At 38.4% G+C, this 26,776-nt stretch overlaps 1 protein-coding gene across 2 annotated transcripts in view; it reads right to left on the minus strand.

The window, feature by feature from the left end:
- RNF17 (ring finger protein 17) overlaps positions 1 to 26,776 on the minus strand; it is a 160,412-nt gene that overhangs the window by 25,323 nt on the left and 108,313 nt on the right. The window contains exons 20-28 of one of the 2 annotated variants that reach the window (XM_023751166.1): positions 24,021 to 24,248; positions 23,212 to 23,362; positions 22,940 to 23,058; positions 14,006 to 14,096; positions 12,660 to 12,775; positions 10,315 to 10,604; positions 6,336 to 6,499; positions 3,127 to 3,246; positions 2,129 to 2,209 (exon numbers count right to left, since the gene is read on the minus strand). In XM_023751166.1, the coding sequence (XP_023606934.1) occupies positions 2,129 to 2,209; positions 3,127 to 3,246; positions 6,336 to 6,499; positions 10,315 to 10,604; positions 12,660 to 12,775; positions 14,006 to 14,096; positions 22,940 to 23,058; positions 23,212 to 23,362; positions 24,021 to 24,248 (1,360 nt within the window). Of the gene's footprint in view, positions 1 to 2,128; positions 2,210 to 3,126; positions 3,247 to 6,335; positions 6,500 to 10,314; positions 10,605 to 12,659; positions 12,776 to 13,993; positions 14,097 to 22,939; positions 23,059 to 23,211; positions 23,363 to 24,020; positions 24,249 to 26,776 lie in introns of both variants that reach the window. The other variant, XM_023751165.1, reaches the window with a different exon arrangement.

Here is a 26,776-nt window from a genome sequence, read left to right on the forward strand (position 1 = left end):
CCCCAACTTCCCTCCCCTGCCAGCCTGGTTGCCCCCAACTACCCTCCCCTGCTGGCCTGATCTCACCCCCAACTGCCCTCCCCTGCTGGCCTATTCGCCCCTAACTGCCTCTGCCTCGCCCCCCACCACCATGGCTTTGTCCGGAAGGAAGTCGGACGTCCGGAAGATGGCTGGTTGACCTGGTCTAATTAGCATATTACCCTTTTATTAGTATAGATTATATAGGATAGGATTGCTTAAATGGGGAGGAAAAGCCTTTTTCATCAGGAGGAGATGCTCTTGGCAGACAAAAACACATAATCTCTATATCTGGACTGATAGCCAGTCATATGCACTATACTGCCAAAGCGGTCATTAAAAAATTGAACCACTTTCTTATAACTTACACCAAATAGCTGTTGCCCTTATAACCCCTCCTCAGCCCCCACCTTAGGTCCTGCCCTCATAGTTCATCCAGATTAGGTTCTGATTGGTCGGTTTCTATGCCAGTCAGCGTCAAAAGCTCCGCCTCCTAGGCAGCCATTGGCTCCTCGTACTTCACCCAGATTTGGTTCTGATTGGTCAGTTTCTATGCCAGTCAGTGTCTCCAGGCCTATCTCTGGGCCTGATCAGAGAGGCGGCTTGCCCCGCGGAGGCCCAGAGAGAAACAGAGGTGCGGCTGCTGGCGAAGCCGGGAGAGAAAGAGAGGCAACGGCTGATCAATAGCTGCCACTGAGGCTGCAGATCAGACCCTGCCTCTCTCTCTGCAGGCCTCTCTCCAGGCCTAATCTGCAGCCCCCTCGGCAGTCAATGCTGGGTCACTGCTCTGGCACCCGCTGCAGTCAGTGCTGGGTCGCCACGGCAACCCAGCACTGACTTCCGGTGTTAGGTAGAGCCTTCAGTTGTTACGGACCCTGGCTCTTTATATATATAGATGTTTTTAATTTTGTTTCCCACCACTAAAATGGAAGCTCCATGAAGGCAGGAATTTCTGACTATTCAGTTCATTGTTGTACCTCTGGGCCTAGGGAAGGTTTGATAGGCAGTAAGGGCTGCAGGGCATGCAAATCCATGGTTTCGAAGAAACTGAGCAGTATTTGGTAAACAGCAGGTCCTTTAGTTAAAACATTAATAAGATGCCTAGAAACTTAACTCTTCATTTCGCTTAAAGTCACAGAACTTATTAATGATGTGAAGTGAGGACTTACTGTACTACAAGTTGTTCTCCTATGTTAAATTAAGTAGCAAAGAAAGCTACCTTGATAAACTCAAGTCCCACAGAGCCTATAAGTAACCAGAGCGGCTCTGGGTACTAACACAAGCAACACTAAAAGCTTCTCTACTTTCTCATTCAAGCGGGTCTGTGGCTCTTCTTAAGTCTTTATCATCCTATCATCATAGCTTTCATACAGAAATACTCTCCGTACAGTTTTGTATATTTCTACTGGAATCCTTAAACATAGCTGCAGATTAATCTTCTTACCTCACTGCTTAGAAACTTCTGATGAGGCCCCACCGACTGACCTCTACCTTTCTTAAATCCTATTCACCACTACTTTTTCTCATGAAACCTCTATTCTTCTAGCCAAACAGTTATACTACTTCTTAAAAATGTGCCATGTCCATTTGTCTCTCTATGCTTCCTGGTGGATTCCATTTCCCTGGTCAGAAGAACTTTCTTATCTTTTCTTCAAGGGCTACCTCAGTTCTCAACATCACTAAGTCCCTATGTACTTACTCATTTTATCAGCCAAGTGACTTTGTAGTATACAGCTCCTGGGCTTATGTCTGGTGTCTAGTTGTTTCCCTGACTGGAGAAGGTCTTTGAGCATAGGGTTTTACCTGTACCTAGCACAGTGCTCCATGAGTAGCACTGTCCTGAAAACTACCATGTATATTTTTAAATGCCTCTCATTCTTTGATACTGCTCCCCGTTATCAAAATAAGTTGTTAATATGGAATCTTCCAAATTACTGATTCTATGCTTATAAAAGTTATCAGAAACCAAAGTAGTAACTTCTTTATATTAGTGAGTAATTTACATTCACATAGGAACATCGTTCAACATAAAAAGATCCCTCAAATTATGTTATATGTAACACCTTATGGCAAATAATTTAAATCGATATATGCTTTAAGTACTAATTACCATAATGTGAATTTCCACCTCTCTCTTTGAAAGCAGTTCCTGAAGGAGTTCTATTGCATCTGGTTGCCAGACACTCCCAACCTATTTGGGAGAAATAAACTGATTTTTCACACTTTCACAAAATAATTCATGAAGTAAATGAAGATACATCAAAAGTAGCAATAAACACATACCATTAGAGAGTAGTACAAAATATATAAGCAGTTTTCAGAGAATATCATGGGTGTATGATAGAAATGATCTTAGGAAACTAGTATTTGTCTGAGCTTCGACCATCATACTCTTTTAAAGCATTTTATGCTTTAGAAATATGCTTTTGAAAAGGCCAATATACCAATGTGGTGCTTGTACAATATGTATTATAATGCCTACAAGATGCGTTTATTACAGAGCAGTGATTGTTATTTTTCACATGTTAAGAGCAAGGAACGGGGGTTTCTTGCTTCCTGCTAACACCATGCCTGTGAGCCACGTGGAAGTGGACCCTGTACCTGTCAGTCCCTGGAACGATGGCACCTCTAGTGACATCTTGACTGCAGAACCACCAGGAACCCTGAGCCAAACCACCCAGCTAAACTACTCCTAATCCCTGACCACAGAAACTGTATGAGATTTTTTAAAAGTTTACTGTTAATTTAGATCACAAGTTTCAGCTTAGTTTTATATAGCAAAAGATAATTAATATACATTCCTTTATATGACTTCCAGCTTCAAATCTATTAAAATTTTATTTGATGAAGGAATAAGACATTTTTACATGCTTATGCCTTCCCATCTATGAAGATATCATGTCTCTTCATTTATTCAGATGTTTTTATATCCTTCAGTATAATTCTGTAGTTTTCTTCATGAAGTCCCTTTAGCTGTCATATTAAGTATTTTATTATTTTTGTTACAACTGAAAGAGATTTCAAATTACATGCTAATTTCTAGAAAATTATTGTTAATAAAAAACAATATTTAAAAATTAATCATGCTACCAATTACTGTTTACTCACAGGTATGGTATGATAGAGCTGACAAGGAATACAAAACTGGGGTGTGTCAGGATATAGCAAAATAGGGTAGAGATGGCATTGTGGGATCTTCTCAGTGAGTCCATGATCTAAATATTGTACCTGAAACAGGACAAATGCAGTTTATATTTAAAATTTAGTATTAAAGCCAAGGGACAGAAGAAACTGCTATTTTTCTTCTTAAAAAAAGATATATTAAAAAGATATCTAAATCTGGACTCGAAAAATCAGAAAAAAGCAACATCATATCTCCTCATCCCACAGGATATTATTGTCTAAATTTTTCTCTTACACATAAACCAGAGTTGTTTTTTTTTTAAATATGTTTTTATTGATCTCAGAGAGGAAGGGAGAGGGAGAGAGAGAAACATCAATGATGAGAGCGAATCATTGATTGGCTGCCTCCTGCAGGCCCCCCATTGGGCGTGTGCCCTTGACAGGAATTGAACCTGGGACTCTTTCAGTCTGCAGGCTGACACTCCATCCACTGAGCCAAACCAGCTAGGGCTGTTTTTTGTTTTCTTAAACTGGTTCTTACTACATTTACAAATTCCTTGAGAATAATAAATTTTTCAGAATAATTTTTAAATTTTGTTTTGTCTTCCCCCCTAAATATTTTAGAAGTACTAATTTACATTTAATAAAGGGGTATTTCTCAAATTCTTAGTATTTCTCAAACAATTTCACAGTTCGGGAAACTTTCTATGCAATGCTTCCTTCTTGGGTTGTCTTGGCAATCAGCATTTAAAAAATGAAAGACATCACAGAGATGTAAAGTACAGCATAGGAAATACAGTCAGTAATCCTATATTGCAAATTGTCCTAATATGCAAATTGTCCCCTCAGGCGGTTGTTCCACAGGGAGACCGGGAGTTTGACTGCTTGCTATGACATGCACTGACCACCAGGGGGCAGTGCGGAACATGGCGGGTGTCAGTGATGCACTGCGACCTCTTGCTGGCTACCTGGGGATAGAGGTGCGATGAGAATGCGGGGTGTCCACTGAGCTCGCTCTCACTCCCCGTTACCCTCCCCCAGGATGCCAGGGCTGGCGCACCAGGGAAGCCCCCGCGCTCAGGTGCCAGGCGTCTGCGAGGAGCTCACCCCACACCCGCATGGCCTCCTCTGGGGGAGCCAGGCCGCAGGCACTGGGACCACAGGGGCCAGCTGGACTCCCCGTAGGTTCGCGCAGGAGCCAGTATGCAAGGCCGGCTGGGAGAGAGTGCGCTGCCTGCTTGGGTGCCGTGTGGCACTGCTGGGCGGCCCAGAGGCACCTGCGGTGTCTAGCCGCGCTCACCACATCTCCACATGGGGACTCGGGTGCCGTGACTCAGGTGGAGGGGGGCGCGTGGGGGTCCGGGGACCGGGTGTCACCCAGGGCCCAGAGGTCAGCTGGGACCTGCCCTTCCACACCAGACGCTCGTGCTTTGATCGCCAGCCAGGCCTAGGGACTGCACCCATGCATGAGTTTCGTGCACTGGGCCTCTAGTATTGTAATAATTAGGTATGGTGCCAGGCGGGTACTAGACTTATCAGGGAGAACACTTTGTAAGTTATATAAATATCTTATCGCTATGTAATACACCTGAAACTAATATAATATTGCATGTCAACTGTAAAGTTTTTTTTAAAAAAATGAAATAGAGTTGAATAAAAATATGAGTATATTACATGTAGTTAGAGTGAGTGTGGTTTCATGTAATGTTTATTTCTTCTTCTTTTGTTGTTAATCCTCACCTGAGGATATTTTTTCCATTGATTTTTAGAGAGAGTGGAAGGCAAAGAGGGAGACAGAGGGAAGGAGAGAAAGAAACATCAATGTGAGAGAGACATACAGATTGGTTGTGCCGCTACTGGGACGGGGATGGAATCTGCAACCCAGGTAAGTACCCGTGACTGGGAATCAAACTCATGACCTTTCAGTGCGCAGGCTGACACTTGACAACACCAGCCAGGGTGTAATGTTTATTTCTTAATGTCGATCATAGGTTAAACTTTGAAAGATATCAGGTTAAGGAATGAAAAGTGTATTGTGTATACTTGAAATGTAAAACGACCACAGAAAAATAAAAGTGATGATTAAAGTATTAAAATACTTTGAAATAAATTTTAAAAACAGAAAAAATAAATTTACCACCATCTTATTTATTTGGATTCCATATATGTAAAGTTCATGAATTATAATAAATTAGTAAAAGTGAATTTCAGTTCACTTTTGTATTAAAAAGGGGTTATCTTAACAATTCAAATGTATGTGAAAATGAACTCATGTACATATAAATACATGAATCTGTAAGTATTTATATGCTTAAATACTCACCCCAAATTTGAAACCACTTTATTTCTACTGAAACCATTTAAAGCTTGTAGTCCAGTAGAAAAAGCACAAGATTTAGATCAGAAATTTAGAAATCAGATGCTAAATTTCAATTTTCCTATTAGTAAAATGGAAATAACCTATATCTACAAACATGAATGCACATATGTGAAAGAACCTTATAAAACCAGAAGTGCTATGTAATTGTTAGGTATCATCATCAAATAGATAATAAACCCCATGAAAGTAAAAAAGAAATTTTCTTCCCCTTCTAAAATTGAAATTTTAAAGTGCTGAAAGGCTCATGATTTAGTTGCTTTACTTTGAAAATACATTGTTAAAATGGAAGTATTCTTATGTGTCTTTTTATATACACATTTTTTTTCAAAGTATACAGCTCTTTCTAACTCTGTTGTGTGAAATTCAAATACTGTATCTCAGTATTCTGGAAGTAACCATTATCCTGATAGGGCAAATTAACTGGGCTGTAAATGAATTTGCTAAGGAAACATGTAATGTACTGGAAAGCAAGCTGTTTTTACTTGACATCATGTATACAAACAGAGCTTCCAATGACAAATAAGTGGTACCATTAAAGTACTAGTGGCCAAATCTCTACCTGGAAATATTTTTTGGTTATTCACGTTAATAATTATACTTAAAAAAAAAACACAGAAGAAAATAAAAAACAAACAAAAAATAAAAACAAAAATTCTTATGACAAATAAATATGTAATACATTGACCAGTCTTCCTACGGGATTGAACTCATTAAAAAATGTTTTTATCAAACTTTCATGTATTTAGATTTAAAAGACCACTTAATGTTACAGCATTTAAGCTTGAAAATAGTCACAAAAGAATATCAGACTTACCCTGATAGTGCCGCCAACGACTTCGATGACCTTGCCTCTATACCACATAGTATCTGATCCTCTTACTGCACAGGCTTCTCCCTTTTTCCAGAAATAAGGCTCCAAAAGACCAAGGCATTTTAAATTACTTTGAATTTCATTCATCATTTTTATTAGCTCAAATTCTGAAGAAATTATTAAAAATAGAAAGTACTTAGGAAAATTTCTACCACTTTCAAATGAAATCATCACTAACCTTTAATAATTTTATCATTTAGATAATATAAAGAAGTAAAAATCAGTCGTATATATTAGAGCTTTAATAAAAATCCAATTAAAGCTTATAGTCAGTAGCTTCTATATGTTTCAAAACATACAACTGACTAACAGCATGTAAAGAATTATTCTGGTCTCTAGTCATAAGCGTAAGCATTCTTCTGGGAGTGCAAGAACCCTGAAAAACTCTAGCTATGTACCAGAGAGTGTAATATAAAGGAACTACTTTATGGTGTTATTTTGTTAGCACATCTAAGTGAAATAGAACATAGTTATGTGCTACTTGATGCTAAGATACAGCAGAATGCTGGGATATAAAATTAAAATTCTAATGCTACTTATTGCTAACTGACCCATTATTTCCAGAGTAAATACATATCCCCATAACTGATAGCATAGAACACAGGCTCTGAAATTAGTTTCCTTAAATAGTTCTACCACTTTAGTTGAGTAATATTGGGTAGTTCCTTTACCCTCAAAATCTGTTTGTTCTTCTGTGAACTGGGTGTAATAGTGCTTATCTGCATTATTAGGATTGTGGGGCAATACATGTAAAGTATGTAGTACACTGCCTGGCACATTATAGTCAAGCAGTTTGAACTATGACTATTTACACATGTCTGGATTAACTTCTAGTGCTAGAGGTCTCAAACATTGTTCACGTCTTCTAGAAGGGTTTCTTGGCTCTAGAATAGCCAACTACACAGATTTATTTGGTTTTCCAAATTAAAAAATAATATTTAGGAGATCAACAAATGAAACAAAAATTTAAAGAAATTCATAGCCACCATCACCTTATCCATAGGTAGACTTACTATGGAACTAAAAGAGATTAAGTCATACTAGAGTTGTTGGGAGTTATAGAGTATTCTGGACATGACCAGGTTGTAGAAAGGAAGAACTTGTACATAAGCTTAAGGAGATCTCAGAAAAGCCTGAATATTCATTCTCAACGAGCCCTGAATCTCTAGTCATTTGTGGTAATTTCTTTTCACATTCTAAATGAATATAAAATTTTATATTCTTTTTTCTTAGAGAGCCTCCAAACTTGCATAGGTACCTTTTAAAAGAATTACCCCCTTTAATATGTGTGGAGGAGAAACCAAGATGGCAGCATAGTTTAACACCTGAAATTGCTGTGTGTAAAGTACAGCATAGGAAATACAGTCAGTAATCCTATATTGTAAATTGAACAACCATGTCAAAACTACAGTTAAAAGACAAAACAGACATCATCCAGAACTACAGGAAGGCTGGCTGAGTGGAAATTCTACAACTAGAAGGAAAGAGAAAAGCATACTGAGACTCAGAGGAGGTGCGGAAGTAAAGTTCAGAGGTACAGAGGCGCACGTGCGCGAGGAAAGGGCTGGCAACTGAGGATGTGGTTGTCTTTTTCAATTGGGAGAGAGACACAAGCTCCCGACTGCTCTGAACTCCAGTTTCAGGCGAGTCTCTGGGGACCCAGACTCACACTGGGAGAAAATGGACTGTCTGGCATCGGGCGGAACTCGAGGGCGGCTTTCTCTCAGAGATGCTTGCAGCAATTACCTCGGGACACTGAGACCTGGAGCCTCTTAGGGCAGGGCTGAGGAGCAGCCATAGCTGTTTGCTCCGCCCTGTTGATTCCGAGACCCTGCCCCACCCAAACTGTGCACAGAGGCTTTTGCATATGAATGACCTAGCCCTTTGCAATCTAAAATTACCTAACAAACTGCAGCTGGGTCAGAAAAACCCAGAACATCCAAAAGAAGGCCCAAGGCCCCATAGCAGCTTGCACTGCTTCACAGCTGGGCCTCATCTCGGCACCTCTAAATCCCAAACAAAGAAGAGGAATCTGCAGATCTCTCCATAGCTCCTGCTGGGTGCCCTCAGGCAGAGGCTAAATTAGCACCTCCTTAGAGATCCAAGTGCCAGTGTACCCAGTGGTCAGAGTGGGACCATCCAGATTTCAACTCCTCAGATCCATAAGGGACACATTCAGGGGGCAGACTCAGTGAGCACCAAAGCCCCACTGAAGCAAGTCTTGCCCCAGAAGGGTGTCTCCAGCACAGAAGTTCTCCCACCATAGACACAGCTGATTCTCACAGCCAATTGGCCTGGAGGTCAATTCCTCCCAGTGATACCAACAACAATCAAAGCTTAACTACAACAAGACTGGGCACACAGCCCACAAAGGGGTGCACCAAGAGTGTCCACCTCAGGTAATTGGGGAGGCTGAGCCACTGGGCCCTATAGGACACCTAGCACACAAAGCCACTCTATCAACACAGGGAAGCAGCCAAAATGCAGAGACAAAGAAACAGGTCACAAATGACAGAAATGGAGGAAGGCAAATTACTGGATATAGAGTTCAAAACAACGATTATAAGGTTTTTCAAGAATTTTCTAGAAACCGCCTATTAATTTAGTGAGACCCTGGAGGATATGAAAAAGGACCAGTCAGAAATTAAGCATACACTGATTGAAATAAAGAATAATATACAAAGATCCAACAGCAGACTAGAGGATCGCAAGAATCAAGTCAAAGATTTGAAATACGAAGAAGCAAAAAACACCCAACCGGAAAAGCAAAAAGAAAAAAGAATCCAAAAATATCAAGAAAGTGTAAGGAGCCTCTGGGACAACTTCAAGCACACCAATATCCGAATTATGGGGGTTCCAGAAGAAGAGAGAGAGCAAGATACTGAAAACTTATTTGAAGAAATAATGACAGAAAATTTCCCCTACCTGGTGAAAGAAATAGACTTACAAGTCCAGAAAGCGCAGAGAACCCCAAACAAAAGGAATCCAAAGAGGACCACACCAAGACACATCATAATTAAAATGCCAAGAGCAAAAGACAAAGAGAGAATCTTAAAAGCAGCAAGAGAAAAACAGTTAGTTACCTACAAGGGAATACCCATATGATTGTCAGCTGATTTCTCAACAGAAACCATGCAGGCCGGAAGGGAGTGGCAAGAAATATTCAAAGTGATGAATACCAAGAACCTACAGCCAAGATTACTTTACCCAGCAAAGCTATCATTCAGAATTGAAGGTCAGATAAAGAGCTTCACAGATAAGAAAAAGCTAAAGGAGTTCATCACCACCAAACCAGTATTATATGAAATGCTGAAGGGTATTCTTTAAGAAGAGGAAGAAAAAGAAAAAGGTAAAGATAAAAATTATGAACAGCAAATACATATCTATCAACAAGTGAATTTAAAAATCAAGTGAATAAATAATCTGATGAACAGTATGAACTGGTGAATAGAATAGAAACAGGGGCATGGAAAGGGAATGGACTGACTATTCTTGGGGGGGAAAGGGGTGTGGGAGGTGCGTGAAAAGACTGGACAAAAATCATACACCTATGGATGAGTGGGGGGGTAAGGGCAGGTGTGGGATGGGAACCAGGTGGAGGGGAGCGACGGGGGGAAAAAGAGAAACAACTTTCATAATCTGAACAATAAATATTTATTTTTAAAAAAAGATGTGTGGAACCTGGAACCATCTCCATGTTTATCTTAAGCTTCATGTCTATTCCCAATGTCTCAATAAATGGTTGTTATGTGCTAGGCATTGTGAAAAACACTTTGCATTCATTATTCCATTTAACCCTCACAAAACCCCAATGAAAATGAGGTTGGAAGAGGTTAAATATTGTCCAAAGTATTTAAATCCATGTCTATCTTACTAGCTAGGACTTATACTGATGAATCCTACATAACATAAAATATCTTACCTGACAACTTAGGCACCACAAATACTGTTCCATCATCACCAATGCAACTGACTACTGCCTCAAATACTTTCATGTTGGGAATAACTGGTGGTTTATAGCATCCAGGGGTTCTTGCTTCTAGAACGTTCTCCTTAAATGCAGACACCCTGTGTTCATTGATAATATCAGCAGCTTTTTTGTCAGGGTCAAAGTTAATTTTAATACACTTAGTAACCACTGAATCTTCTTGTTTCAGGGGGATTTCCAGAGACTTCTCAGATAATGAATGGCTGTTATCTAATTTATTAATTCTGTAACATTCAAAAAAGAATACATCTAAACATGAGCAATAAAAAGTTCCGGAGAAAATAATATAAACAGAATCCTTCTAATATAATATTTGCTATAGTCTAGTCTAATTTATTACACGAAAAGGAACATAATTTAAGTTATAATGAAAATTACTTTAAATTATGAATAAGCATAATAAAAAAGGATTGATTTCACTTAAATGCTTTATAATCTCATATTACATGCTATTCTCTCTTAAAATCTCATTGGTACATCTTAAGTATAAGTCAACTAGATGTCAATGGGAAATACAATCACGTTGATTCTAATTTAGTTCAATATACACCTGGCAAGTTATCAACATTCATAAAATAACACAAAGATAATATGAGTCTCTTAAAAATATAGTACTATTCAGATTAAATGTTAATGGTAAATGCTATATACACTCCATTTTTTAAATTTCCTGTTATTCCTTTACAATTATAAAAAAAGTATGCCTACAAAAAAGAATCCTAGGAGATATTAGCATTGCTTATTTTAGCAGAATTATAGCAGATTTTTGTTTCATCTATTTTCCTGTATTTTTTTTAAAAGGAAATAAGCATTGATAAAGTTACATAATTTCACACCTTCCACAGCTCTCTTTCAGTCCTCAGCCTTGAGACAGCTGGTAGTTTCAGTTCCATAAAAGCAGATGCTATCTATTAGTGCTATTAACTTGCCCAGCATTGTTCACTTTAACATTTCTTTATCAGGAATTGCTTTAGTCTAAAGTCAGTGAACCAAAAGAGACACACGTGGGACTAAAGATGCAGAGGCAGCCGCAGGCCACTGTCCAGCATTAGGTTAGCATCTAGCAGGCATGGCTAACCACCTTATGACCCATTCCATTTCTGATTTTTCATTCTCCTTCCATTTCATCAGGACTGGGGTCCAAATAAGAGAACATGTAATAATCTATGTAATAAAAACCCAGTGGTCGTAACGCCATAACAACCAAAGACTGGTCACCAGGAGGTGCACTGATGGGTCCCGCGGCGCCAGCGGGACTTGATGCTGGGTCCCGTGGTGCACTGGGCCTGGGTCTCACGCGATTTCATGCGCTGGGTCTCTAGTGTAGTATTAAAAAAAAGAGATTTGGCCATGCATAGTACAAAGTGGCTACTTGGAACATCTATAATAATAAAACTGTAATATGCTAATTAGACTGGACAGCTGAACAACCTTTTGGACGTCATTCTGGATGTCCTTCCAGACGAAGCTGCCACAGCAGGGGCCGAGGCAGAGGTGGTTAGGGGCAATCAGGCAGGCAGGCAAGTGGTTAGGGGTGATCAGGCAGGCAGGCAGAGTGGTTAGGGGCAATCAGGCCTAAACTGGCAGTCGGACATTCCCCGAGGGGTCCCGGATTGAGAGAGGGTGCAGGCTGGGCTAAGGGACACCCCCCCACCCTGTGCATGAATTTCATGCACCGGGCCTCTAGTATGTCAATAATTTCCATAGACCTCTATATCTAGAAGGAGAGAGAGTAAAGGAAGCTAGGGCTATTGCAATATCATGTTCATTCTCTCCATGGACCAAAGTACTTAAACCGCGAAAGATGTACCTGAAAAGATCTTTAAATGTAAATATTGTTCAATTACATTTTTTGTTACCCATTTCTGTTTCACAAAAACACATTTTTGGTGTATACCAGAATTGTCAACATAAAGCTTAAACATTTCTGTCTAAGCAAATGAAGCCAAAGGGTACAGATCTGGTACCCACTATACCATCCCCTCATCTCCTTTCCTTTGGGTTGGAGTGTAAATGCCAAAGCAAGGGGAGGGGAAAAGTAGAGAAGCAAACATGTTAGTTTAAAGAGGGGTTTAAATATGCAAGAGCTGATGGGATTGAATAAAGGAACTGGCAATCATGAAGGAATCTGTTTCTGAGCTGGCTCCTTGGGTTTAGTTTATCATTTTAAAGAGCAAACGAGATGCAATTTAGGTTTGAAAGCACACAGACAGGAAAGCATACAGGTAAATAAGAAGCCTTCATTACAAACTGATGAAAAAAAGAAAGAAAGTCCATACCTCCTTTCTCTCAAGGCCAAGCCCTTTTTAATCAAATATTTAGAGACATCAACACGCTCTCCTTTTTCATTTCTGCAAAAAATTTTCACAGGTAATGGCCATGTCGTGTTGTTTTCCTAGTGGTTTAAGAGCAGAGTAAGTATGAGATACAAAAATGACATCTTCTACACAATATACTTTTTGTTGTTGTTGTTAATCCTCTCCTAAGGATATGTTTCTACATTTAGGGAAGCCCTCTAAGCAGAAAGAGTGGGAGGGAGGGAGGAAGAGGAGGAGAGGGAGAGAGGGAGGTGGGGAGAGGGGGCGAGGGGGCTAGGGGGCAAGGGATAGAGGGAGAGGAGGAGGGAGGAAGAGAGAGGGAGGAGAGGAAGAGGGAGACGAAGGGGGAGGAAGGGAGAGGGAGGGAGAGGGAGGGAGGGAAAGAGAGAGAGAGGGAAAGAGAGAGGAGAGAGAAGAAAGAGAGGAGAGAGAGGAGAGAGATGGAATCTGCAACCCAGGTACATGTCCTTGACCAGGAATCAAACCCGAGACCCTTTAGTGCATGGGCCGACGCTCTAACCACTGGGAAATGCTGGCCAGAGCTACAAAATATACTTTTCACAGGCATTTCCTCCACATTCTCCAAGCCAAAAAGAAAATTCCTAGGCAAGTACTTTTTTTTCCACCCCAGAGAGGGGGTGGGAAGCATTACACCATCAGTTATAAGCTCTCTATTCTCCAAAACTGCAAATTATAGATTGAAATATATTTTTCCAGTTGTGGCTTTTTTTTTTACTATAAAAAGCAAAAGAACTACAAAACATATTCTGTTTCATATAAATCGTAAAAATGAAGAAAGTACACACAGAAACAAAAGTAACATGGGAAAATTACTTATATATGAAAATTCTGATTATTAATGTGATAAAAGGTATTAGAAAATGTAAAGGAGGCAATGAGTATTTTTTAATGTTCTAAAAAGATATATCATATATATATATATATATATATATATATATATCCTCTTCTCAAATCCATACTCACATACTCACTTTTTATGAAATAGTTTACCTGACTTCATTAGAAGCCCAACTAAAGTTTCCAGTTTGAATGAATATCAAAAGGCTTCAGAAATATACTCTAGCATAAATTGTTTTGTAGCATGCAAATTATCAACTCAAGAATATGAAATGCTTTGATTCATTCATATGATCATTTATGTTACATCTATTACCAAACAGGTATTATAAGACCAAGTTTGAAAAAAAAATAAGCTCGCTGTTATTTTGTCGACAAGAAAATACATAGAATTGTAAAAAACATCAATGAAATAATCAGTGCATATCTATTGGAACCCCATTGCACACCTGTAAGATTATAGTTGCTACAGCTCCAGTTAGGTACAGTGAAAGACAGTCACAAGCTGTCGCTGTCCACTTGTCACTCCCACCAGTTGGTCTAAAACAAAAAATGACAACTTGTTTTATAACAGCATAGGACATAGAAAAATAAAATAACCACCAGGTACATATGTATTTGAATTAACTGCATATGTAGTAAGAAATTAATTTAAACATGGCTTTGTGTTATTTTCTTCCCCATTTCATAGCCTTTTGTTTATCCCTCTATTCTAATGATGAGATAGTTCCTTGTGGGTAAGATAAAAAGAGGTTGGATAAACCAGTAACTATAAATGGTCCATTAGGTTTTTATAATAACATTGAAAGAGTCTTGGGATCTTTAGCTTTATTTTTAAACAGATTTATACTATTCCTATTGTGCTCATATCTGGAAAATGTACACACACACACACACACACACACGTGTGTGGTGGGGGTGTGGTAAAAATGGGAAAAAACCTATAATCCAAAAACCAATAACCAAAACCAAAACCAAAACCAAAACCAAAACCAATCTATATCTATCTATATCATATTTCAGCCAAGTAATAGCAAACGACTAGATGGGTTTGCTTCAAATTAGGGAGAAAATGATATAATCCCAAATTATGAGCTTCTCTGCATGATGGTTAACTGCAGGTAGTATACCAAAGCACCAAGAAAATGATCCCCCCACAGGCTTTAATTACAGATGGATCTGCTACTCCATGGTGAATAGTAGACAAGGCTTACCTAGCAATAGCTAATGACTTTTTAACCTCTGGAAGGAAGGCCAATTAGTTTTTGGCAACATTGTTATTTCAGTGACTAGGTATTCTGATTTCAGTCAATAGGAGCTAGAAATCCAAATATTTATGTGGTACCTGTTTTTTTAAGAAAACGTTGATAGTTTAAAAATTTAAAAACTTTCTGTAGGCCAAATACATGATGCACATTACTTGGATCTGGCCCACAAACTGCAAACTACAACCTGACATAGAGATATGCTTTCAAATTTACAGATAATGAATTAGAAAGGACAGCCTAGATGTTAAAACACAATATTCGAAGTTTGAAACCAATTAGATGAAATCTGACAGGAATAAATGTAAAACTATATTTTGGTGAAAAAAATGAATGATTTAAGTGTATAGAAAGCTATAGTTTCCTAATAGTTCCAGCAAATAAGAGCAAGTGTCACTCCTATGAAGCCCCTCTATGTGGAAAGCCCATGTAAAGACATCAAAGCCTATCTTGCCCTCCAGGTCAGTGATGGGTCTTTGGGTGTAAATGCTGATTTGTTTCAGTGGGCGATATCTCCTCCTTCGGGGGAGATGGGGCATGATAATTCTGACAGAGTCAACAAATAGAGACTGATGTGCTTGAAGCTTCTATACTATCATTGTAAAACTGAAAGTAAAATGGAGTTACAATTCACACCACTGGGCTTTTTACTAATATTCACAAGGTCTATGCAAGTTCAATGAAAACTGCTTAAGAAATTCAATCTAACTCACCTCCACAAAATACAAATTTAAATACACTACACTAACCAAATGTAATGAAAAGAATCACATTCATAGTTTTAGTGAGAATTGCTCAGAATGTATATGAAATAATTCTTCTAACTTAAACCAAAAAACATTTGGAGAAGCAGAAAAAATCTAAAAATCATGTTATTTCAGGATTATTTGACAAAACTGTAGTAGCCTGGAAGAAAAAAATACTAGTAGTCTTAGTGGAATGTGGTATCGACCTTTCCATATCTGATGGTTAGAAGAATCAAGAGGTTTGTTTGAGACAAAATGAAGATGTGTGGAAGACATGAGGAGACCAACTGCAATGCAGTGTAAGGAGATATTAGCAACTGGAGCTGCCTAATAAACAAGTTTACTTGAGGGTAAATATGCTCCATAGCACTGGAGGTTTTCAAGCAGATCTTGAATGTACATGTACTAGGACAGGTATAAAAGAAATTACTGTCATGACACCTCTAAGTTGGATTCCAAGCCTAAGATTCTACAATTCTTGTTACAAAGACACTATGGCTTTATTGCCATGGATTTATCTAAGAAGGAAGGTCTCCAAGAATCAGGAATTTTCCACTTCTTTACTGTTCAGAAAGAAGTCTGAGGATAATTAGACACATGCTAAGTGCTCCTGTGACTCCTTTCTAGCCTGGGAAAACCATAAGATTCAGGTCAACATTGAGATTTATGAAGAGCCATATTGAGTTTTACCAAATATTTCCTCTTTAATTATTTATTCAGAACAGACTGTATTTTGCTATATCCCTTTAAGCTATATCTTATTTATAGATTTTTCTTTATACCTGAAGATTATCTGAATATTTTCTTTAAAAATCTGGTGAATTCACCTTTAAAAAGTTATTATGGTAATTTTCAAACATATTCAAAAGCAGAGAGAATATAAAAAATCTGATGTATCTATTACTCAGCTTCAACAATTATAAATACATGACCAATTTTATTTCATTTATACTTCTACATACCCCAATCCCTGATTATTTTTAACCAAGTCTCAGACATAACATTTTATTTGAAAATATTTTAGTTTGTATTTCCAAAAGATAGTACTTTTAAACAAACATAATCACAGTATTATCTCATCTAAAACACTTAATAATCCTATATAATAAAAGGCTAATATGCAAATCAACCAAACGGCAGAATGACCAGTCACTATGATGCACACTGACCACCGGGGGCAGACACTCAACGCAGGAGCTATCCCCTGGTGCTCAGTGCGCTCCCAGAGGGGGAGCGCTGCTCAGCCAGAAGCCGGGCTCATGGCTGGCAAGTGCAGCAGCTTCGGCAGGAGCCTCTCCCTCCTCTGTGTCAGCGCTAAGGATGTCCAACTGACAGCTTAGGCCTGGAGTGGGCCTAAGCCATCAGACATCCCCCAAGGGCTCCGGGGACACCCCCGTCCTGAGTGCACAAATTTCGTGCACCAGGCCTCTAGTTCTTTAATATAAACCATTCAGATGGTGGTCATTTTTTTCTGATGTTTCCAAAAAGACTGAATTGGTAAACAAAGTCCATATATCATGAATGGCTGATATGTATGATTGCCCCTTTCATCTCTTTCCCTTGCAACTTTCTGTTGAAGAAACTGAGTTATCTGTCTGGTAGTTTCCATGGTCTGAACTTAGCTGTTTGCATTGCCACAGTGTTTAACATGTTCCTTATATTTCCTTTCAATTTATAGTGAGGTCTAGACTCTTGATCAGATTCAGGCTTGTATTTTTTCCCCCCAGCAACACTATTCATAGGTGATACTGTGTACTTCTGTCAGGAAGTATACAATGTCTGATTCTCTTTTTGTGATTTAGTAGAACTGATACTTGTCATCTAGATTCCCTTCTGTGTTTATTTAGGTTATAAATGATGCCATTCTACTGATGTCACTCTTCCTTTGTTAATTGGAATATTTATAAAAAACAACTTTATAAATTGAACTGTAGATCATATAGGAAAAGCAAGACAAAACCTCACTTCCCCTATTCACCACTTTTTGGAATAATGAAGTGATTCCCTAAAATCCTCTAAAAGTAAGCAGTGAGTTTTTGTTTTGTTTTTTTAAATCACTTTATACTTAGGGATTTAAACATATCAAATGCTTTATCAATTACCATTATCCTACTGATGTTCAAACTGTCCCATCTTTGGTCAGTGGAAGTTATTCAGGTTGGCTGAATTCTTTTGTCATAATCCTAATAATTCTTTATAGCTTTCTTGCTTTTTGCTGTGACAAGATATTCTAGGCTCATATTGTACATTTCCTGCCCCAGACCTAGAATTGAACATTTTCCCAAAGAGCATCAATTTCTGTTGAGGGAAATGGCATTTGGAGGCCTCAATTTGCATACCAGCATAGCTCATTATGACTTGGGCCTTCATTTTACAAGGCTAAAAAAAGGTGTTTTTGTTTGTTTGTTTGTTTTTAACAATGAAAACACCTCAAGAGTTTCTGTTGGGGGAAAACCAAGATGGCGGCATAGGTAAACACCAGAGTTTGCTGCCTCGCAGAACCACTTCAAAAATACAACTAAAAGACAAAACGGACATCATCCAGAACCACAGGAAGGCTGGCTGAGTGGAAATTCTACAACTAGAAGGAAAGAGAAAAGCATACTGAGACTCAGAGGAGGTGTGGAAGTAAAATACTAAGGTACAGAGGCGCACGCGGAGCGGGCTGGCGGCTGAGGGTGCGGTTGTCTTTCTCAATCGGGAGGGAGTCTCAGGCTCTGAGCTCCAGTTCCGGGTGAGTCTCTGGGGACCCAGACTCATACAGGAGAAGCGGGACTGTCTGGCATCGGTCAGAACTCGAGGGCAGCTTTCTCTCGGAGGTACTTGCAGCAATTGCTGGGACACTGAGAAGCCGGGCCTCTGAAGGCAGGACCGAGAGCAGCTATAACTGTTGATTCCCTGGGACCAGCCCTGCCCAAGCCTTGCACGGAGGCGGTTGCTGGATAGCCTAAGGCAGAGACTAGATTAGCACCTCCCTAAAGCTTCAGGACAGAAGTTCTCCCACTGCAGATACAGCTGATTATCACAGCCAATTGGCCTGGAGGCCAATCCCTCCCAGTGTTACCTACAACAATCAAGGCTTAATTACAACAAGACTGTGCACAAACCACAAGGGGGTGCTCCCAAGAGTGTCCTCCTCAGGTAATTGGGGAGGCTGAGCCACTGGGCCCTAGAGGACACTTAGCACAGAAAACCACTTTATCAACACAAGGAAGCATAAAAAATGTGAGGACAAAGAAACAGGACACAAATGACAGCAATGGAGGAAAGCAAACTGCTGGATATAGAGTTCAAAACCACACTTTTAACGTTTTTCAAGAACTGTCTAGAAGCTGCTGATAAATTTAGTAAGACCCTCGAAAAGACTGGTGAGACCGCTGATAAATGTAGTGAGATCCTCAAGAAATCTAGTGAGACCCTCAATGTTGTGATAAAGGACAACCTAGAAATTAAGCATACACTGACTGAAATAAAGAATATTGTACAGACACCCAACAGCAGACCAGAGGATCGCAAGAATCAAGTCAAAGATTTGAAATACGAAGAAGCAAAAAACACCCAACCGGAAAAGCAAAATGAAAAAAGAATCCAAAAATACGAAGATAGTGTAAGGAGCCTCTGGGACAGCTTCAAGCATACCAACATCTGAATTATAGGGGTGCCAGAAGAAGAGAGAGAGCAAGATATTGAAAACCTATTTGAAGAAATAATGACAGAAAACTTCCCCTACCTGGTGAAAGAAATAGACTTACAAGTCCAGGAAGCGCAGAGAACCCCAAACAAAAGGAGTCCAAAGAGGACCACACCAAGACACATCATAATTAAAATGCCAAGAGCAAAAGACAAAGAGAGACTCTTAAAAGCAGCAAGAGAAAGACAGTCAGTTACCTACAAGGGAGTACCCATACGACTGTCAGCTGATTTCTCAACAGAAACTTTGCAGGCCAGAGGGAGTGGCAAGAAATATTCAAAGTGATGAATACCAAGAACCTACAACCAAGATTACTTTACCCAGCAAAGCTATCATTCAGAATTGAAGGTCAGATAAAGAGCTTCACAGATAAGAAAAAGCTAAAGGAGTTCATCACCACCAAACCAGTATTATATGAAATGCTGAAAGGTATCCTTTAAGAAGAGGAAGAAGAAGAAAAAGGTAAAGATACAAATTATGAACAACAAATACACATCTATCAACAAGTGAATCTAAAAATCAAGTGAATAAATAATCTGATGAAAAGAATGAACTGGTGATTATAATAGAATCAGGGGCATAGAAAGGGAATGGGGACTAACTATTCTTGGGGCGGGGGAAGGGGAGTGGGAGATGCGGGAAGAGACTGGACAAAAATCGCACACCTAGGAATGAGGACAGTGGGTGGGGAGTGAGGGCGGAGGGTGGGGTGGGAACTGGGTGGAGGGGAGTTATGGGGGGAAAAAAGAGTAACTAATGTAATAATCTGAACAATAAAGATTTAATAATAAAAATAAATAGCTAAAAAAATCAAAAAAATAAAATAAAACCAATTCACTATGGAAAAAAAAAGAGTTTCTGTTGATATTTATAATTCAAAATCAGGAGTACAAGGTAAGTTAACCTTAGTCTTACACCTTTATCATCTGTACACCACACCAGTTCTTAACGATATGTACGTAATTACTATTTTGACTTACCCCACAATACATGCACAGTAGATTCCACAACACTACAACCCACTTTGAGATTAATGAAAACAACTGATGATTGGGGGTAAGGAGGAGTTACTTTTTTGTCCTTAGGTTATATTCTGGTAAGAATGTATAGTCAACTTACTGTGTTTTAAGTGTTTTTGAAGAAGTTCCTCTCTGAAAGTCTATGCCATGCTATGTACAGATAGTGAATTTCATTTTTCTTACCATTTTACTGATTTGTTTATATAACATATTAATATAGTTCCAATATAAAATCAATATTGTTAGTAACCTCTTTTTGTTTTCCCCCAACATTTTATTTGAAGTACTTACTCCTAGTTAATACCAATAAGACAAACAGAAAGTTTATTCAAGTTTTCATAGGTACTCTACTTTCTCCCCTCATTTTTGAAATTGTCATATTTATTTTGCATGCTATACTGTTTCCCTAATAATTTTCATTTAATCATAGTTCTGAGGTAAAGTAAATGTAATGTTCACCAACAGTCTATTTCAAAATCTCTCATGTCTTTTTACCTAAAGCTTGTTCTCTTACAGATTCCTCAGGAACAACACTCCTGAGTGGTCATTTAAGTTTGTCTGTAGTCTTTGTCTTGAAGGTCAGTTTGGCTGGACATAAAACTCATAGCCTGCCACTTTGAGTATTTAAAAAATGTTACTGCATTATCTTCTGACAGAAAGTGTTGGTGATGACAGTGTGATTTTACTTCTCTTAAAAGTTCAATCATTTTACTAGATAATCTCTCAATGTTGACATTCCTGATTTCCCTTTCAATATATAGTTTTGTCTTTTGTTTTAGAAACACTTTCTTGAATTGGGTTTTTAGCATTTGGTTCTATTTCTTTTAGTTTTCTTCTTTGAATTCTTATTACAGATATGTTGAGTCTTTTTCTTTTTGGTCAATTTAGGTATCTTTTGTTTTCTTTTGAATCCTTTTGATTTTTTTTTTAATTTTAAAAATCTGTCCTTATCTTGTATTTATCTAAGGCATTGTTTATTGTGTATTTGTGTTTTCTCTAGTTTAGTCTACATTTTTGATAGAATTTTCTTTTATTTTCAAATTCTTTCCTGAGTGTTATCTTTTTCAAATCATTCTTTTTCTTTTTTAAAATCTTTATTGTTGAAAATATTACATGTCCTCCTTTTCCTCCCATTGACCTTGTCTAACCCACCTCCACCCCTCCTACCCCAGGCCTTCACCACCCCAAATCATCCTTTTTCTGTATCTTATTTCTGAGTTTTTCTAATTGTTTTATGTTGTTCTTCACAGTGTCTATCATTTTCAAAAAGTTTTAATTCATTCTGAAATGTCAAGATTATAGTTTATTATGTTGTAAGCATGTCATTTTTGGCTCCTTATTCCTTTTTTTGGTTAATCCTCAACTGAGGATTTTTTTCCCATTGATTTTTAGAGAGAGTGGAAGGGAGGAAGGGAGGGGAGAGAGGGAGAGGGAGAGAGAGAAACATCAATGCGAGGGACACACTGATTGTTGCCTCCCACACATGCCCCAACCAGGGCCAGAGATTGAACCTGTAACCCAGGTACATGCCCTTGACTAGGAATAGAACCAGCAACCCTTTGGTGTGCAGGCAGATGCTCTAACCACTGAGCAACCAGCCCTTATTCTTTTTTCTCATAATAATTTGCATGGAATTCAACTGTAACTCTTGCTTTTGATCATGTTTTAAGTAAAAATCTCCTGTGCTTAGGAGAAAGGGGTGGTTCATATTGCTTTTATAGCTTCCTGGCTCTGTTGTATTGCTTTCCCAAAGGGACAGAAAATGGGGCCTCATACTTGATATTCCTCTACTCCTCTGCCCTGCTTTTATCTGTATCTTTTCTTTGCCCCATTTCTGTCTTCCTCAAATCAGGCTCTTTTTCCCAGTTGTCTTTCCTCAGTTGTAGGGTCATAGAAGGGAGCTGAGATGGCTGAGAGCTTACACAGCTAGGAAAGCTCCAGCACCACAGGACTGGCACATTACAGGTCTCTCGCGTTTAACTACAAAGTTTCCTGCATTACTCCCTTCTCTGTTTGGGTTGCTGTTCTCATACTGGCCTGTCTGCCTCAGTGAAATGTTCTTCCCAATTCCTTTTCTCAGAGCTGTTGGCAGCCAGTCAGCTTTCCCTCCACATGCTCCCACACTACTGCTGACGTCATACAGGTTGGTTTCTGTGTGCCACATCTACTTGTATTTGGGGACTCATAGGTAAAGCCTTGTTGCCTATTTTTGTTGCAGGTGTTGACTGTACAGTTTTTAGTTTTGCTCTGTGTTTATGGTAGAATTATAGTAGACTCAAAAACTATACCATGCCATTTTCCCAGAATCCCAAGTCACTCTTTTTGGTAATTTACCCATTTTTAGCTTTCCAATGTAATCCTATGCTTATGAAATACATTTTATTTCTATATGCCTTTGTTCCTCAAGTTTTTTTTTAATTTAACACTTTGAATTTTATGGAGATATCCGTCATACTCACCTATCTCTACTTCCTTAATACCACAAAAATACATGTGCTTCAAATTTTTATCTTTCCCTCTTCTTTAAAACCTTAAAATTAACTAGATTTTATGAAAATTTAAGAATATATTAGCATAATTAAAGCTGACCGGAACCCATCCCAAAGGAAATATATTTAAAATCACATTCAATAATGAGAAAATTTACTCAGCTAAAAACTACCTTATATCAACAAGAGAGCATTCCAAACATAATCTTCCCATTGTCTTTAGGTTTTCTTGAAGTTCTCTTAAACAGTTAATATTCACTACTAGTTCAACACCCACGTCATACAGCAAGACCTATGAAAACAATAACTTTAAGTCTATGGAAAGATAATACATAAAAATTTGTTTTGCAAATGAAAAGCTTCATAAAAAATGAATTAAGTAAATCCAGGATAAAAATACAAAATGCATGTACTTTCATGACTATATTTTTAACTCTGCATTTACCTCTACCAATGTGTCTGTAACCATTCTGATGATCTGGCCTCTTCGCCACTGATTGTTATCTGGAATCTTAACAGCACAGTGCATATCATTTTCCCATTTAATAGGTTCCCATTGTGAGTTTTCATAAGCAGCTACCATCTTTTCTTCTAAACTACATAAAGAAAAAATATTTTAACTTTCTAAATCTTTTCTGACAACATAAAATTCTCTGACCACCTGTCTACTCCAGCCCAACTGAATCTTTCTTCCTTGATTACCCAGACTATTTCCACTGTAGGGTGTTTGAACTAGCTCTTCCCTCTGCCTGACATGAACTCCCCCCAGGTATCTTCATGGTTTACTTCCCTCTCCTCCTTTATGATCCATTTCAAATGTCACTGTCTCTGTGAGGTCTTCCTTGATCATTCTAAAATTATCTTCCTCCCCAAATGCTTTTTTTCCTATTGTCTTTATCACCATCTGCTACACTAAATATTTTATTTGTTCACTGTTTCTCCCTCTACTAGAATTTAAGCTCTATAAAGCAAAGACTTGTCCATGTTTTTACCACTGTAACCCAACACTTAGAACACTGGCTGTCAAATAATTGGTGCTCAATAAGCATTTGTGGAATGAATAAATTCTAATATAGTGAAGTTAGCCAGTAAAGATAATAACTGTATACTTTTAACTAGTAAAAAGTAGACTATTTAGCTGAAATAATATAGCTATTTTTAAAATTCTACATTTATGACTTCTAGATCTTTGAAATAAAATATAGAAAAGAGAATAAAATCATATGCAATATATGTTTCCCTTATATCATATACCTATTAAGTAAGTTTTCTGTTAATAACCACTGAACATAAATCTTCTCAGGAGATATTACATTACAGATATGCACAGGCAGTTCCTTATTGTAAAGTGACTGAAGATTCTCATTAGGTAGAGATTTTGCTGTCACAGAATTTAAGTTGTTTACTTCATTTGAAATAATTTCTTCTGGAGAAGGATCCCACACTTCAGTATGCTTTTTGGAATTATCTTTGATGGTGTACCTGAAAAATAACAAAACCCATTAGCAAAAAAATAGTTCACAAAATATGTTTGCATTTGCTTATAGAGATGAATGGGTTTTAGCTGTGACTCACTGCTTCCCAGTTTTGATATATTAAATAGCAATTTTAGTCTTAAAAAAAAAGTTATTAACTACCACCAAAGTAAGCACAAAAAGAAAAACCTAAAAGCCAAACTTTCTATCTTAAAAACACAGCTTAAAATACTAACTTTTGCCCTGGCTGGTGTGACTCATCCTGGGTGTCGGAGTGGGGGATCACCAGCTCGATTCTTAGTCAGGACACATGCCTGGGTTTCAGTCACCAGTTGGGGTGCGTTTGGAAGGCAGCTGATCAATGTTTGTCAGTTGAGGTACATATGGGAGAGAGCCAATCGATGTTTCTCCCTCTCCTCTCCCTAAAAGGAAAAAAGAAAATGCCAACTTTGGCCCTGGCTGGTGTGGCTCAGTTGGTTGGAGTGTCTTCCCCTACACAGAAAGGTCATGGGTTTGATTCTCGGTCAGGGCACATACCCAAGTTGTGGGTATGAACCGCATAGGGGCACATCAACCAATCTCTCCCATCCTCTCTCTCTAAGATCAATAAAAGCATGTCGTTGGTGAGGATTTTTAAAAAGTACCAACTTTGCTCATAATTTCACCATTTCCCACTGATATTTTGTACTCACCAAGAATTTTCAGTTTTTTGATAAATTGAATATTTCCCCTCGACTAAAAAGTATCAATGTTTGCCAATTAAAATGCCAAATGGAAAACAAATGCTATTAAAGGGTGTTAAGGAGCAAAATTATTAAATAAAGAGTTTAGAATGTTTAATATATCCCATTAGTTCAGACTCTAACCACAGATAATCAGATGTCATTTTCTATTTCTATAAAGGAAAAAGTTAATTCCTTTCACCATAAGTTTGAGATTTAGCTAACCAAGATGACCAATTTTTGCTGCTAAATCTAATGGACAGTTTTCAGTCCTTATCTGACATGAACTCTGAGCACTAGCCGACAGTATAACTCAAAGAAATACCAGGTTCTATGGCCAAGAAAGAACTGTACATCTAACTTTTGGCTACAACAGAAGTAAAGAAGTAATTTGATTATTTGACATACGTCCATGTAACAATATTAATGAGTAACTTGAGGGCATGTTCTTTTTTGTTGTTGTTGTTTTTGTTTTTTAATTTTTTTATTGAAGGGCATGTTCTGAGTTTGACACATACATGTTATCTTCTACTGTGTGTTAACCATACTTTATGACAAGATGGACAATTTTTTTTTAATTTCAGCTTTATTGAGGCATAACTGATATATGACATTGTAAGATATTTAAATGATACATACATATTTATCAAAATCCATAACTATGCACCTTAAAAAGGGTGAATTTTTATTGTATATGTTGTATTTCAATAACTTTGACTAACAAAACTCAGTCTAATATATTTAAGAGTTTCCTTTCACCTCTTTCTCCTCCTCACTTAGGACTTACACTGAGTGGCCAGATTACTATGACCACCTGACGTTTGTAGGCAAATTAGCTATAATTTCACGCTGAAGTTGCTAGAGGGCCTGACCATTATAAATAGGGAAGCAGGTTGTTTACCATGACAGAAGTGATTTTTTTTTCTGAAGATATGGGTAAACAACGCAATTTAACAGTCTTTGAACGTGGGATATATTTGAACGTGAGTGGCCAGATTATTATGACCACCTGACGTTTGTAGGCAAATTAGCCGTACACTGCATCGTATGGGATATGGAAGCCGAAGGCCTGTTCGAACACCTTTGCTGTCTGCAGTCACCAAGATAAAACGTCTCCAATTCGCACAGGAACACAAGGATTGGACAGTCGAGCATTGGAAAAAAGTCATGTGGTTCGATGAATCACATTTCGAGTTGCATCATGCAGATGGCAGAGTGAGAATTTGGCGGAAACAGCATGAAAGCATGTACCCCACATGCATGAGTACAACCCTTCAAGCTGGTGGGGTTAGTGTTATGGTTTGGGGCATGTTTTCCTGGCATGATTTGGGCCCTTTAATTCGTGTGGAACAACGTCTGAATAGCACAACATACCTAAGTATCGTTGCTGATCAAGTTCATCCTATCATGTTGATGGCGTATCCCAATGGAGATGGCTTCTTCCAACAAGACAATGCGCCATGCCACGGTGCTCGTATTGTGCAGGAGTGCTTTCAAGAACATGAGGGAGACTTTACCTTGCTTAGGTGGCCCCCAAAATCACCAGATCTCAATCCAATTGAGCATTTGTGGGACCAAGTTAAAAGACCCATCAGGCAGCTGGTTCCACAACCATCAAATCTCACAGAACTGGACAGTGCTATTCATCAGGCATGGTGTCAGATTCCTCGCATCACCTTTCAACATCTCGTGGAGTTAATGCCAAGAAGAATCGCCACAGTATTGAAGGCAAAAGGTGGCCCAACGAAGTACTGATGGGGTGGTCATAATAATCTGGCCATAATAATCTGGTCATAATAATCTGGCCACTGTG

Source organism: Myotis lucifugus, unplaced genomic scaffold (genome assembly GCF_000147115.1).
Source record: "Myotis lucifugus unplaced genomic scaffold, Myoluc2.0 scaffold_19, whole genome shotgun sequence".
Taxonomy (NCBI): domain Eukaryota; kingdom Metazoa; phylum Chordata; class Mammalia; order Chiroptera; family Vespertilionidae; genus Myotis; species Myotis lucifugus.